Source organism: Centrocercus urophasianus, unplaced genomic scaffold, assembly GCF_019232065.1.
Source record: "Centrocercus urophasianus isolate 14NV4802_14NV808 unplaced genomic scaffold, USGS_Curo_1.0 seq_43, whole genome shotgun sequence".
Classification (NCBI taxonomy): Eukaryota; Metazoa; Chordata; class Aves; order Galliformes; family Phasianidae; genus Centrocercus; species Centrocercus urophasianus.
This window is the reverse complement of record NW_024885011.1, coordinates 3,098,779-3,112,601: the sequence shown is the minus strand read 5'-3', so window position 1 is coordinate 3,112,601 and position 13,823 is coordinate 3,098,779. Positions and strand designations below refer to the sequence as shown.

At 56.9% G+C, this 13,823-nt stretch overlaps 1 protein-coding gene across 1 annotated transcript; it reads right to left on the bottom strand.

Annotated features, from left to right (window-relative positions):
• Positions 1 to 2,067: 2,067 nt before the first annotated feature.
• On the bottom strand, positions 2,068 to 11,319 carry TMEM200B (transmembrane protein 200B). Its single transcript, XM_042834173.1, has 2 exons — positions 11,256 to 11,319; positions 2,068 to 5,608 (listed from the first exon to the last, which is right to left on the bottom strand). The coding sequence occupies exon 2, from the start codon at positions 5,583 to 5,585 to the stop codon at positions 4,380 to 4,382; it is 1,206 nt and encodes a 401-aa protein (XP_042690107.1). The 5' UTR covers positions 5,586 to 5,608; positions 11,256 to 11,319; the 3' UTR covers positions 2,068 to 4,379.
• Positions 11,320 to 13,823: the final 2,504 nt, after the last annotated feature.

The following is a 13,823-nucleotide window of genomic DNA, read 5'->3' as shown; positions in this document are numbered from 1 at the left end:
GCATTGCTCTGTGCAGCATTGCTCTGTGCAGCACTGCTCCAGCTGGCAGCCCCGGTGTGCATCCCGCACCCCTTCCTGCACCAGGTTGTTAAAGCTCGCTGTGTCAGGGACAAAGCAACTAAGGTCTATTTTTATGAATGTTCCCAGCTCTTCCCACTCCACAAATTCACCCAGAGACTGTCTTGATTGTATAATAGACATTATATGGAAGCTATTTATATATGAATGAATGTTTTTATAGAAGGAGCGGAGCTCGTGACCCGTGCTCATCCATTAAACCTGGCTCCAGTCAGCAAACAGCAATTTCTGGGGTGTTACCCACGGCCTGTCTGATTTCTGGTTTAAAGAACTGTGGTTTGCCGATTTCCTAATTGTACAATTGCCTGAAGAGGTGGTAGTGCCCTGACCTTAGAGATTAAACTTGTAAAAAAAAACACACAAAAAAAAGTTAGTTGAGATATGAAGGAGCTTTGTAAAGTCTTTAAGGCAATGGTGAATTGTCTAGGCTAGCTGTTTACACCCTTCTTTATAAAAATAGAGACTTATTGGCAGATCTTTATAGATTGACTAGTGATGGGAGCTGTTATTTTGGACTTTCATAGTAAATCAAAGGGAAAGTTGCCGTAGCCTTTAGACAGACCTAAGTGTTGGTATTGCTTCTTGTATTGCATTTTTCAATAAATTTTCAAACAAAACCACATCCCTGCCTCCCAAGCCGTTTCCTTGCCAGCTCTCTCCCAGCACTGCTCCCTGCAGTTCCCTCTGCAGCCCCGGGTTGGGATGGGATCCCTGCAGCAGAGCCTGAGCACCCAGCTTCCCCCACAGCATCCCATGAACAGGTGAGCGCTTCTGCGGAGCCACCGCTGCCAAACAGGAATGGCTGTGACCAAACAGAGCAGAGATGTTGTCTGACACCGCTTTTAGCTGCTTCTGTTTGGCAGGGAAGCATCCATCCCATCCACAGCGTCCTTAAGAGCAGCAGAAATACCAACAGCAGTGCTGACACGGCGCGCTTGGCGGTGCTGCAGGGGGGCTGGGGGCCAATTGGCTCCTGAACCGCTCCGTGCTTTCAGTTGCAACCCGCTGTGGGCAGAACTTAAAAGAGGGCCATAGAAATCAGCCACAAACAGTTGGGAAACGGCCGCTGCTGGAGCTGCCTCTTCCATCGGTCCTCAGCGCGGTGCGGCCGACCCAGCGCAAAGATGAAGCTGCAAAGCGCATCGGGTCGCTGAGCCAGCGCTGCCCCGGGCTCTGAGGTTTGTCCAACCCCATTAGGATCACCGTGTGCGCCAGCGAGCCCCAAACGCTCCTTAAATAACCCTGCCCTGGGGGTGGGGAGGGCTGCTGAAGTCCCCAGTGCACGACCCAGGCAGAACCCTGTCCCTGCAGGAGCAGCCCTGTGCCATAGAGGGAAATGGAGAAGGGTCAGAAACACGAGTTTGGGGCAGAAGGAGCAAAACTTGGCACAATGTTCAGCTGGTGAGGTGAGGAGTTGGCCCTGCATCCTTTTAACCCCTGCCTCAGTTTCCCCCTCCCCCCGTGCAGAGCCTGCCTGCAAGGGAAATAAAAACAGGCAAACAAACACCATGGAAATGTGAAGGAATTCCAATAAAAAGGAAATCCCCCAAACCCAAAGGAAAACCAGCGATCCCAAAGCACACCTCCTAAAGGCCACACACCCAGGCTGTGTCTCACAGCTCCCATCCATTTAGAGGAGCCAAAGCCACTGCTCCCCCATTCCCACCCTTTTCCTGATCCCACTTGGAGCAGAACGTTCCCATCTGCATCCTATGGGGATATTTTTAGGCTGTTGATGCCATTCTGGGAGCCAGAACGTAGCTGCTGTGGGCAGGGTCAGTGCTGTCACTTGTGACACCCAGCACCCACAGCCCCTCTCCCTGCCCAGGAGGCACGAGGGGCACTGGGGCAGCCCTGCACCCCAACCCCTGCATCCCAGTGATGGGGATGGGACTGGAAACTCCCCCCTACTGCATCAGCCCCACTGAGATCTGTGGGATCCATGCACTGCAGCATCAGCACCAGCAGAGTGCTTTCCTTTGCATAGACTTTAAATCTTCAGGGGGTGGGGGAGAAACAGACACGACTGCAGGCAGCATCACAGCTCTGAGTTTGCTCAGTGCAGGGTGGGAAATGCTGCAAATGAGCCCAGGGCTGAGCAGCTGGAAACCCTCTGCAAAATAGCAGATTCCCTCCATTTCTTTTCCATACCTGGTTATTATATATATGTATTTTTATTTTTCATTTTTTTGCCCCAGCTTAAGGCATTGCATTACAGCTGCACAGCACTGAGATGCTTTTGGGCTGCTTGAACTTTGTGGTGGGATGGAAGCACCGCCGCAGCAGTGCTGCTTCCAACGCTGTGTCCCAGGGCAGCAGCAGAGCTGGGGGATGTGTGGGTGCACGCAAAGGAGAAGTTACTTTTGATCTCAAATAGCTTCTGGGTGCATTCCTGCCCCGGGAGCCCTTTGGTGGCTTTTTGGCTGGTTGGGTTATGCACTCACTGAGTGCTGCATCACCTGGAGGTTAAGCAGGAAGCCAACTGCAGCCCGTCTGCTTGCTGGGCTGCTTTGTAGCAAAGTGGAGGCAGAAGAGCATGAAGCAGACGCTGAGAAGAAACATACAATGCCAAATTTCCCAAGAGGGAAAGAAAAAGAAGCCCTGACTGCTCTAAAATCAGTGCTTTGAGCCTCGTAGGCGTTCACCTGCCTATTCCCAGTCCTGGTGCTGTGTGCCGTCACCACTGCTAATCAGGGTGGAGATGCAAGCTGCTGGTGAGCCATGGCAGCTCCTGCCCTCCCCCTGTCCCCAGCACCAGCACAGCTCTGCTTGAGGACAGAAGGGGCTTTGGCAGTGACAGTGTGGTGTGTTTGTGCCAGAGCACATGGCTGCCAAGTCAAAATGTTCTGCAGAATGGTTCGGGCTGAAAAAAGACATTGTCCTGCAGCTTCCAAGGTCCAAAAAACTCTGTGCTTGTTTCGTGGGGATGGGAACAAAAGAGAAAACAAAACCATTTCATTCAGCAAAGACATATTTCAGCAGCTGACACTCAGCCCCACACCACAACTTTGCTCTTGGGATAGGAGAGGCAGGGATCCAGCCCGTGCAGCAAAGCCATGCTGCTGTGCCTCCCGGGTCGCTGGCAAGAGCAGCAGCTCTGAGTGAGGATCCACTGCAGCCTGCAGAGGAGCTGGGAGGTTTGGGGATGTGTCCCCAGCTGCTGCTGCTGGAAAGAATTTGGGGAGGGAGGGCCCTGCTGAGCACCGGAGCAGCAGCAGGATCAGGCATGGACCGCAGTGCTGCAAAACAACCTTCTCTGGTTTGTCCTCATGGAAACAACGTGATGCCCCTCAGCAGCTCCCATCCTGCAGCCAAACAGCACCAAGTAACACAAGAGCAGCCAGCAGCACCATAAAACCAAAGCCAGCCCCTTCCTCTCCCCCACTGCATCCTCCTGTTGCTTGCATCCAAACAAAACTATCATCTCCACCCCCAAACCAGCTTCGGAAACAATTACACTCCAGGAATTTTTCCATTTTGTTGCCTGAACTTTGCAGCTGCCCAGACAGCATGAAGCGGGCAGCAGCACCAACATCTGCAGCTCCCTGGGCTCCTTTTGCATCCCCCTGAGCTCACCACCTCTCTGCACACACACAGCAGCAGGGCACACAGCATTCCTGCTGCCATACCTGCACAGAGGGGCTGTGAAGGAGCTGAGCCCCATTGCAGGCAGTTGGACCCCGTATGGCACAAACCCCACAGGACCAGCGCAATGAACACCTCTGGCATTCCCTATGGGAAACCGAGTCCTCTGAGCACAGAGGCTGAAGGAACAAGGGATGAGATGGGTCTGTACCCAGGTTTGAGGCAATTTCAGGGAAAGCAGAGGTTTGGTGGGGCTGGTGATCGGCTCCAGTGAAGTGGGGATGTTTGTGCAGGAAAAGCTCCCCCTGTCCACCTTTCTCACACGCTTTCCCACACTGCCCAGAGCCCAGAGTGGTGGGGATGCCCCACTCCCATCCTGAGCATGAGACTAGGGAGCACTGCGTGGCATCAAGGTAACATTTAATGGCCCTGTCAGGCTCTGCTCAAGCAAATTTCCCTTTGGGTTGGGCAAAGGGACCCATCTGTGCTTTGCTCACCCCGACCCCATGCCATGGTCCACCGTGGGTCTACAAGTGAGGGCTCCTCCAGGAAGGCTGCCAGCAGAAGGGCTTTGTAAGACTGAGAGCATCCCAGGGAAGGTGGTGAGGAAGAGGAGGCAGGCGAGGAGAAGCAAAGGTCCCAACCCGGGAGCCCTCCCCAGGCTCGGGGATCTCTCAGCATCAAAAGTCTGCTTCAAACCCTCAACCCCGGGGCCGTCAGACCCGCGAGCCCCCCTCCATGCCCACCACCCAGGAGCTGGGCCGGGGCTCAGCATGGTGTGGCGTCCCGCTGGTCTCCAGTAGCCGGTCCAAGGACTCCCCCCAGTTCTCCAGTTTGGCATAAGCCACCGCGTTGACGTGATCGAGCCGGGGCCAACTCCGGTTTTTACGGTCCTTGATGGGAGCCACCAGCAGCACCCCCGGCCGGCCCAGGTCCAGGGACTTGGAGTGGCCCGGGTTGTGGGGCTGAGCATCGGGGCCCGCATGCACCGTGGGGCCACCGTCCTCCACGTTGATGACGACGTGGCCGCCGTGGTTCTCCAGGCCCCGAGCTGCGATGCTGCCGCTGCTGGGGGACAGCAGGGCACAGGAGGGCGCCGGGCCTTCGGCGGGGAGCTGGGCTCCCTCTGTCATCCCATTGGCCGCCCGTGAGGCGGCATCCAGCAAGCGGTTGTTGAGCTTGATGATGGGCAACGCCAAGGCCCCGATGGTGGCGGAGAGCCCCAGGTTTGCCTCCGAGTGGAGGCTGAGGAGGGAGGCTGCCGGCGATGCCCCCGGGCACTGCATGAGCTCAGCTGTGGTCTGCAGCCTGTTGGGGCCAAAGCCATCAGCCCACTTGCTGCCCAAGGACAGGTCCACTTCATAGCAGCCCTCCAAGCACTCAGGGCTGGCTTTGGGTACCAGCCGGGTGTCCTCATCCTTGGGGCTGGTCTCCTTGGGGAGATCCGTGGCCATGCAGTAGAGGCCTTTCTGCATCAGCATGCGGGTCTCCATGTCCCTGTTCTCGTAGAGCATGGTGTTGGCACAGATGAAGATGAAGAGCCCGATGCCCATGATGACAGGGCCGATCAGCTTCAGCTTCTCATTGTGGGGCGCGGGACGCCCAGCAACCACCTCCCTCCTCATGTCCCCCGCCGTGCTGGCGTTCCTCGCTCCAGCCCCAGCACCTCCATGCCCCCGGTGGGGCCAGTAGCCCACCACGGCAATGGTCATGCCTACCAAGACCACCGAGATGCCCACCATGACGAAGGCTCCCGACGGTGAGCGCATGCGAAGCTGTCCCTTCACCGCCACCTCCGGCAGTGACTTCCGTCGCAGCCTTCGGCCTCGGCGCCGCGGTGGGGCAGGGGGGGCTGACGGCTTTGTGCCCCCCACCGTCGGCTCCCGCATGGGGCCATTGGGTTCGGTGCTCTCGGCAGTCATCGTCGATGCCTTGGCTGCTCTTCCTGCAGGGAGAAAGGTGTTACGAGCTTCACGTGGTGATCTGGGGGTCCGGATGTGTGGGATGGAGGGGATGCGAGGACAGTGGGACCACACTGGGAGCACGGGGATGGTGAGAACACGAGGATCATAAGGATGTTGGGACCAAAAGGACACTGGCAGCATGGGGATGCTGAGAACCTGGGGACCAGAGACAACAGGGGTGTTGGGAACATGAGAAGAAAAGGGACATTGGGAACATGGGGACACCAGGAGGATGGGGACCGCAGGGACGCTCAGCCCACAGGCTGTGCCAAGCCTGAGTCCAGCAGTTTTGATCTCCTATCTCACTGCCCGCTTTCCTCTGCTTCTTTCTCCCTCCCTGCTCAGGATCTTGATGGTGGTAGAAAAGCTGAGGGCTCCTTCTGAGCCACCAAAGCCCTACAAAGCCCAAGCTGTGCAGGGCAGCCACGATCCTGCTGCGTCCCGTGCTGCACCAGCACACAGATGAGAGAAAATGAGCCACCCGTGTCTCCTGCAACCAGGTGGCAGCAGGCAGCTCTGCTTGGTGGCATGGAGAGCAAGGGGCTCTTTATTCATGGGGAAACTGAGGCACGGAGACGGGAGGCTGTAGAATGGCTTTCAACAAGCTGTCAGAACTCCAAATGCACTCCAAAGGTGACACAGCAGCAGAGGGAAGCTGTGCATCACACAAAGCAGCCCGACAGCACCGTGATGAGAAGCCAAAAGTAAAACTGATTGGGAACACAGTGGCACAGGGCAGGGGGGGGGAGGTGGGCAGTCTCATTAACTCCCTGAGATGAATGAAGTGGCAAGAGCCAGCAAACAGCATCACCAACGGGAGGAGAAAAACAAAACACGAGGGCTTTTTCCAGCCTTAATCATCTTAAGGTGCGATTAGCATCCCGAGGAAGGAATTAAAGATATGAGTTTCAGGATGACAGCGCGTTCCCAGCACGAGGCTGTCAAGCTGTGACCATTTCAATGGGAGAGATTTAAAGGGGGGGAAAAAAAGCCCCAAACAAAACAAAACAACAAAAAACCAAAGCCAACCTACAGCTGACAGCTGAGTGAGATCTCAGTGTTTCTTTGGAACCAGCTGGTAATCCCACGTCACGAGGCAGAAAGCAAAACAGACACTGCGATGGAGGAGACCAAATGCAACGGTCACCCAAAAGGAAAAGTGAGCCGTGTTTCTTGCAGCTCTGAGCACCCTTGCTTAGGTTCCCTTCTGAGTTTTGTTGCTTACGGTCCTAAATTCGACCTCTCAAATGTTACCTTAAACCCTTCAAACACCTCGCAGGCATCTTAGGGATCAAACAACAGCAAAAAAAAACCCCTAAACCCAGAGCCAGGCAAAAGCTGCAGGTCCCTTCCCAGCTCCTGCCATGGCCGAGAAACAGCTCCTAATTTTGGCACTGAGCCCTTTATACCAAATTCCTTCACTATCTCCCTTACCCCCCCCCCTCCCCTCCCCTTGCATCCCTTTAAGGTACCACCGTGGGGCCGGGATGCTCTTCCCACGATTTCCCATCGGAAATGGCTGTCAGCCAAAGCACGGGCTGGCGGATGCCTGGCACACAACGAGGCACAAGCACGGCCTGCTCCGGGTGCTGCCCAATCCCTGGAGGCGGGCTCCTGGTTGGAAGCCCCCGTTTATCCCTCTGCCTCCCCCCCTGGAGCCGCTGCCCTTTATCTCTGTGCCACCCAACAGCTGCCCGCATCCAGAAGTTGCGGCATCGCTGGAGATGGTTGTTCCCAGAGTTCAAAACCATTACTTTTATTAATAGAATCCCCAAGGTTATATAAGCCCAAAGAGGGGGGGTGGGGAGGGGATATGTGGAGGGGGAACATAAAAATTCAGCCTTGCCATCAAATTCAGGAGCTGGCAGATACCGACGCGCCCGCAGTCGTGTCAATGCAGCGGAGGCAGCTGAGCCAGGCAAAGTTTGGGTGCAGCAATGGGGGTCGTGGTGGCACCGCTGGGGGGAGCACAGCCTGGGGATGTGGGGCAGCCCCACTCCCTGCCACCTCATCCCATTCCTTGGCCAAACCTGCCTGGTGCTGAGGGCTCCGGTTTCCTCGGGGAGAGGTATAGAAATGTAAATGCCTTTAGCATCGTCGCGGAGCGCTGCCAGGTTCGAAGTTAAGCTTCCAATCCCAGCAACGAGGCTGTCGTGAAAATAAACGCAAATCTTTTTCTAATCCACCTCACCGCGAAGGCGCATTGCCGTCCTCCCACCCCGATCCTCTGCTCCCTCCTTTGCGTGGAGATGCTTTGAAAATTGGGCACCCAACTGCAGTGCATCCGATGCACAGACAATAAGGGACGGCCCCTGGAGGACCTGGGCGCCCCGGGATGCTCTGCCCTGAGACGACGCTGTCCGTGTGAATTTGCAGCATGCCACAGTCTATCAAAAGTCATATTTAGTCCTCAAACCTCCCTCTGGACAAGGGGTGTGCAAAAGGGGATGGCAGTGTGCATACAATCAGCATCACCCCCAGCTCCTGGGAACGCACCACGGACCCTCAGCAGATGGGGAAGGTACAACCTGTGCCTTCACGGGGAGGAGAGATGCTGCTGCTTTTTGCAGGTGGGAGACATCAGGATCTGCCAAGCATCGCATCTGTCCTTTCTCCATGGTCCTTCCTGGAGGCTGGCAGGCACAGCCCAGGTGTTCCCTATGGGCATGAAGAGGGATGGAAGGGGCCCAGGTGGGAGCAGAAGCTCAGGAAATCACCAACAAACTGAAAATGCATCATTTTCCCATTTCTTTTTTAGAAACACTGTGGCACTTCCAACTCCTGACTTCTGCAACTTTAATGCTGCTTTCCTGATTTGCAGGAGCCGATGTTGAAACCCATCACCCCAGCACCCAGCAAAGCCCATTTAAAGGCTGCTGGGATGGATGAGATCTCCAACACACCCCAACGACTGCAGGGAGAGTTTGCCACCGCTCTGAGCCTCCCCAGGACCCTGAGCATCCTCTGTGGGCACAGCAGGGCCATCCTCCCAGAGCCTGCACAGCACTGCTGGCCACGTGCCGCAATGAAAACAGCTCAGATCACTTCTCAGCTCCTGTGGTCCCAATGCCTGATGAGGCTGAGCTCCCCTCAAAGGCCCTCTGTGCAGAAAGGGGCAGCAGGGAGGCACAGACCCATGGGTGCAGGGATGCACAGCACAGCCCAGGGGCTTCCCACCCAGCAGTGGAAGTGAGGAGAGAGCAATCTGCTCTGAGAAACGATGGTTAAAAACAACGCACATCAGCATAACCTGCACCCCAGCGCTGGGATCTGCCCTCCTCCCATCCTCACCTCCCTCCCAGCTCCCATTGACAGCCCTCGTCGTGGCTGCTGTGCCTGAGCAGCACCTGCAGGTGCCCAGAGCACTGCAGGGCCCCATCCTCTGCTGGTTCCTCACCTCCAGCTGTCTCGAGGCAGAGCTGCTCTCCAGCAAAGCACCCCAGCTCTTCTGCTCCCAATTGCCAACTGTCTTTTTGTATTCCAGCAGTCCTGGTTTGATGAACTCACTCCCAGCCTGGCTACACCCCACAGCCACATCCCTCCCACTTCCCTGTTCTTCTTCCTCCAAATCTCTCTCCTTAGCTACACAGGTGTCCAGACAGCAGCAAAAAGATCAAAAGCAGCCCTGTATCTTTCTGGGGCTCTCTGAGCAGAAGAAATCCCTCCTCAGCCCCCACCCCCACTCACCATCCCACCAGCACGAAGTCCCCCTCCTGTGAGTAAATCTCTACACCCTGCCCACACGTTCCCAGCACGGTGACAGAATCCAGCTCCCCATCTCCAGCTGTTGCTGGGGCCACCCATTAATCAATCATCATTAATTAAGCTTCCCTGTGGAAGCTTTCTGTGATAATCACAGCTTGGAGTGAAGGTCCCAGCTCCAGCCCTGGGCTGGGGTCCCACCTTTAGGTGACCTCCTGAAGTGCTGTCAGGACTCACAGCCCCCAGACGTGGCCATTCCCCCTCTGCCCATGGCCCAGAGGTGACAGTTCATCGGTTCCCAATGTCCCTGGAGGCACTGTGGTCACCAATGCCACTTGGAAACAGAACATGGGATGGCAGTGAGCAGACACACAGCTCTGTCCTCTTACCCATCCCAACCCCTTCACCTCGACTTCCCTCCCTGCTCCCAAAACGGGGCCATCTGCTCCATCCCTCCTTACCCTTAAGGCGAAGAAAGTGCGTGGAAACATCCCACTGATCACTAATTACCAGAGCTCGCTTTACCCAGATTTACTCTGCTAATTAGACTGATCTCCACAGTGGGGAAATGAGCGGCAGCCAACCGGAGCGAGGCGATGCTGCGGGGTGGATGGGCACCGTGCTCAGGGCAGGCCTGGGAAGGGACTCAGCCCCGTTGTGTAACGAGGCAACGAAGGGCGAATTCCATGCGACCCCTCCGAGCCGATGCTGAAATCAGGACATCTGCATTGCTCAACTTTTTGATAGGAACCAGATGCGAATAATTAGTAAATCCAAATTCGAGATCACGCAGGCGTCTAAATTTAAAACGGGGAACGGATTTCTAATGTCAGCTTTTCGCTACCTTGGAGGGGGAGGAGGCGTGGGGAGCTCGGGGGTTTCCTGGGAGAATTCCTGCCTGTGTGAAGCAATGCAGGGTAGCAGGGTGCAGGAGAAGGGACGGCAGCCAGGCGCCTCGCACATCAGCCCAGAGAAGAGGAAGGGAATCCCCCAGCTCTGCGTCTCACACGGAGTTGGGATCAAACTCAGAATTTGGCTCCTTTCCTTTTGTTCCTCCAACAATCCCTGCCAAAGTGGAGGCGGGGAGGGATGCAGGGGCTGCCAGGAGCTCAGTGCTCTCAGGCACACTGTGAGGGGTCCGGCAGGGCACATCCCAGGGATCCCTGACACGCAGAGCAGCGCTGGCAGTCGGCGTTCCCAATGTATTCCCAGCTGGGATCACTCTTCCCTTCAGCATCTGAACGCTCACATCTTCTCCGCTCTGTGCCCTGCTTTACTTTGCTCTGCCCTGCGGCCACGAATGCAAAGCTTCTGCTCATGAGCAGGATCTCAAACCTACTTGGGAGCAGAGGTGTGGGTCCACACTGTGCTGCTGCTGCAGAAAGGCCCTCCTCATCCTCACCACCAGGAGATCCACGGTTCATTTCCACCCGTGGCTCCTCTCCGGAGTGCCTATATCAATTCCTGTGTATTTATTTGCTCTGCGACCACTCCTCGGGTCAACCCTCAGCGAGGAGAGGCTGCAAAAAGTACTGCAGTTTGGCTACACCAGCACCGATCCTTCCCTGGTCTTGGATCCCGGCTGGTGCACGGCTGTGTGCCCGTAGATGTGTGCACACGCGTGGATGTGCAAGCGTGAGCGGCGTGCACGTGAATAGGTGCATGTAGATGAGCGCATGTGGATCTACGCGTGTGTGCCGTGCATCTGCTTTCGCTCCAAGCTCCCGGCTCCGACCCTCGTGCACACACGCACACGAGTGCGTGCAAACGCGTGTCCGTGGGAGCCCCGCGTGTGCGCACGATACAGCGCGAGCCCGGGGCTGATGTCCGTCCCTAAGTCCGAGCTCACAGCGCTGCCCCGACCCCGCTCTCCCTCCCATCTCCGGATCCGCTCCGCTCCCGTCCCGCTCCGATCCCCGCACTCACCGGCGGTCGCCTCCCGCCGGGGCCGCTTCCCCCGGGCCGCCGAGCTCTGGAGGTCGGGGCCATGGAGGGGCTGCGGAGCGGCGCGCCTCCCTTCGCTCCGGCTCGGCTCGGCTCGGCTCGGGGCGGCAGCGCGTCCCGCCCGGCGCCGGTTCCCCTCCCCGCCCTCCGCCCGCGGCCCCGCGGGGAGGCGGAGCGCGGGGCCCGAAGCATTGCCAGGGAGGAGGAGGAGGAGGAGGAGGAGGGCGGAGGGAAGAGCGAGAAGACGCCGTGCCCCGACCCGGCAGGAGGGGAACGAAAAGTTGCGGCCGCTTCGCGCAGCGCCGTCGCGGCACAGAGGGGATTTCGCGACCCCCGTCCAGCAGCGCGGACCCCAGGTCCGCAGGATGGGAGCCAAAGAAGAGCGAGCTCCGGGAAGGAGCCCCTCGTCCTGCTCGCATCCCAGCAGATGCACAACGTCCCGGCCCTGTCGGGTCTGCCTGCGCCGGGCATTGGATCTACAGCAGCTGGACCCTGTGCTTCACGCTTTGCTTTCTCCCTTCCAACCACGCAGTTGCGGAGCGCATCTGTTGGAATAAAAGCACCGCTCGAAGTTCACTTTCCAGCCACCCCCCTGCAGGCACTGCTTGAAGCCACGCACCCGATGTCACTCACACACACCAACACCGCACACAACCAGTGCCACAGAGATTCAGCTCCCTTCTGCTCCGGTGCCATTTGCATTTGTCAGGGCTTAATGCAAACGTACCCAACTCGCGCTCCCCTTCTTCACCATGGTTGGGATAAAACTAAGAGCATCAAACGAGATCCCTGCTTAGTCCACAGAACACGGCTCCACAGTTCCCTGTGTGACTTTGAGCCACCAGCAGCATCCCACGGCCTGTGAACAACTGCAAACTGCATCCACGTGGTTTTATTGCATTGCCCAGCAAAAGGTTTTAGAGTTCAGGATGTGCACCCATCTCCTGCAGAGGAACATCACCCAGGGACCCAGCGACAAAGAAAGGGAACCCGCAGTCTGGGCTGTGCTGCAGGGCTGCTGATGTCCTTCCCAGCCCTGCTGTGATGCTCAGGTGAAGCAGCACCTGAGAAACTGGAGCAGGGAGGGCTGGGATGCGGCTGCAGCTGCAAGTTCACAGGTGTCCCACTGAGCTGGGGAGCTCATCCTGCATCCCACTACTGCAGCATCCCAGGGAGGATTACAGCCTGTTCTCCCTTTCCTATCACAGGAAAATATCCGGGCTCTCCTTGATCCAGGAGAAATTAAATGCTTTTGAGCAAAATTTGACTTCCATCCTCAGCTGCCAGGTGGAGCCAGCCAAGGAACTGGAGCTGGAAGCGATGAGAGCTCAACGCCAGGAGCATGAGCTGACAGAGAGGCACTGAGCTCCATCCCTCCCAACTGGAGCACTGGAGCCTGCTCCATTGCAATATTCCAAATCCAGATCACCTCCTGACACCCCAAGTGTCACTGCCACCATGAACATGACCGAGGATGGGGGAAGCAGGCACAGAGGACATTGAGAGATGTTTCCCTTGTCCCCACACCTCCTCCTTCTCACTGAAAGTGAGACAACACCCGTAGGAGTGGAGAGAAGAGGAAAAAGTAATGCAGAGAGGGCAAAGGGGCACCAGGAATAGAGAAGAAGGATCTCGGGGAGGAGTTCACTGTGGAGTGGGAGATGAGCAGGACCAGAGCTTGGAGCACTGCTACAGAAACGGGGAGGAACAGCACAAAGACAATAAGAAAAGTGAATCAATGTTACTGTCTGAGAGGGGAAATAAAACCTAGATCTCGTGGTAATCGGGCACCTCGCTCTTGATATAGGAGAATGGGGAAGGGAACTGCAGCCTTTTTTCAGGTGCTGGGGGCTGGTGGTCCTGGCACAGCATCCTGGCTCTGTGCTGCCTCAGTTGGGCACAGGAACCGAATGGCCGGAGGAAGGAGAAGGAGACAGAGACTGATCACAGCCAGGATCTTAGATCAGAGAGAAGGAATGTTGTTATGGAGAGGCTGAGAGCTCAGGGTGGGATGACTCATGCTGGAGAACATACAGCTGTTGGAGAGGGATCTGGCACCGAGCGCTGAGGCTGCAGAGCCCTCCCTGAGAGCAAAGAGGGGAGAGAGGAACTGGGGCTGTTCATTGCTCCCTGCCTCAATGGATGGGGTGGGATGGGGTGGGATGGGGTGGGATGGGGACAGCACCTCTGCACAGCACTGCAGCACCCATCCCATGGCCAAGGCCAGGCTTGGAGGCACGAGGATGCACTGAGCACAATGTGGACACACTGAGCAACGGGGAAACTGAGGCACAGAGAGATGCACTCCCTGCTGGTTGGCTGCAAAGAGCAGAACATGGATGGTGATGGGCAGTACTCACTGCTGCAGCACTGCCTGTGGATCTGCATGCCACATTTTGGGGGGAGGCAGGGAATTCCATGGCTGGAAGCCTGGGGGAGAATCCAGACTCCCTTCTGCTACCAGGGTGGGATTCTGTGACTGTAGGGAGACCTGGGGAAGGCACTGGGAGCAACTCCAAGGCAGAGGAAGGAACCTGGGCTTTTCCAAAG

What these genes read in the sequence shown, in the direction of transcription:
- TMEM200B (XM_042834173.1), bottom strand. Translation starts at nt 5,585, where the DNA reads ATGACTGCCGAGAGCACCGAACCCAATGGCCCCATGCGGGAGCCGACG.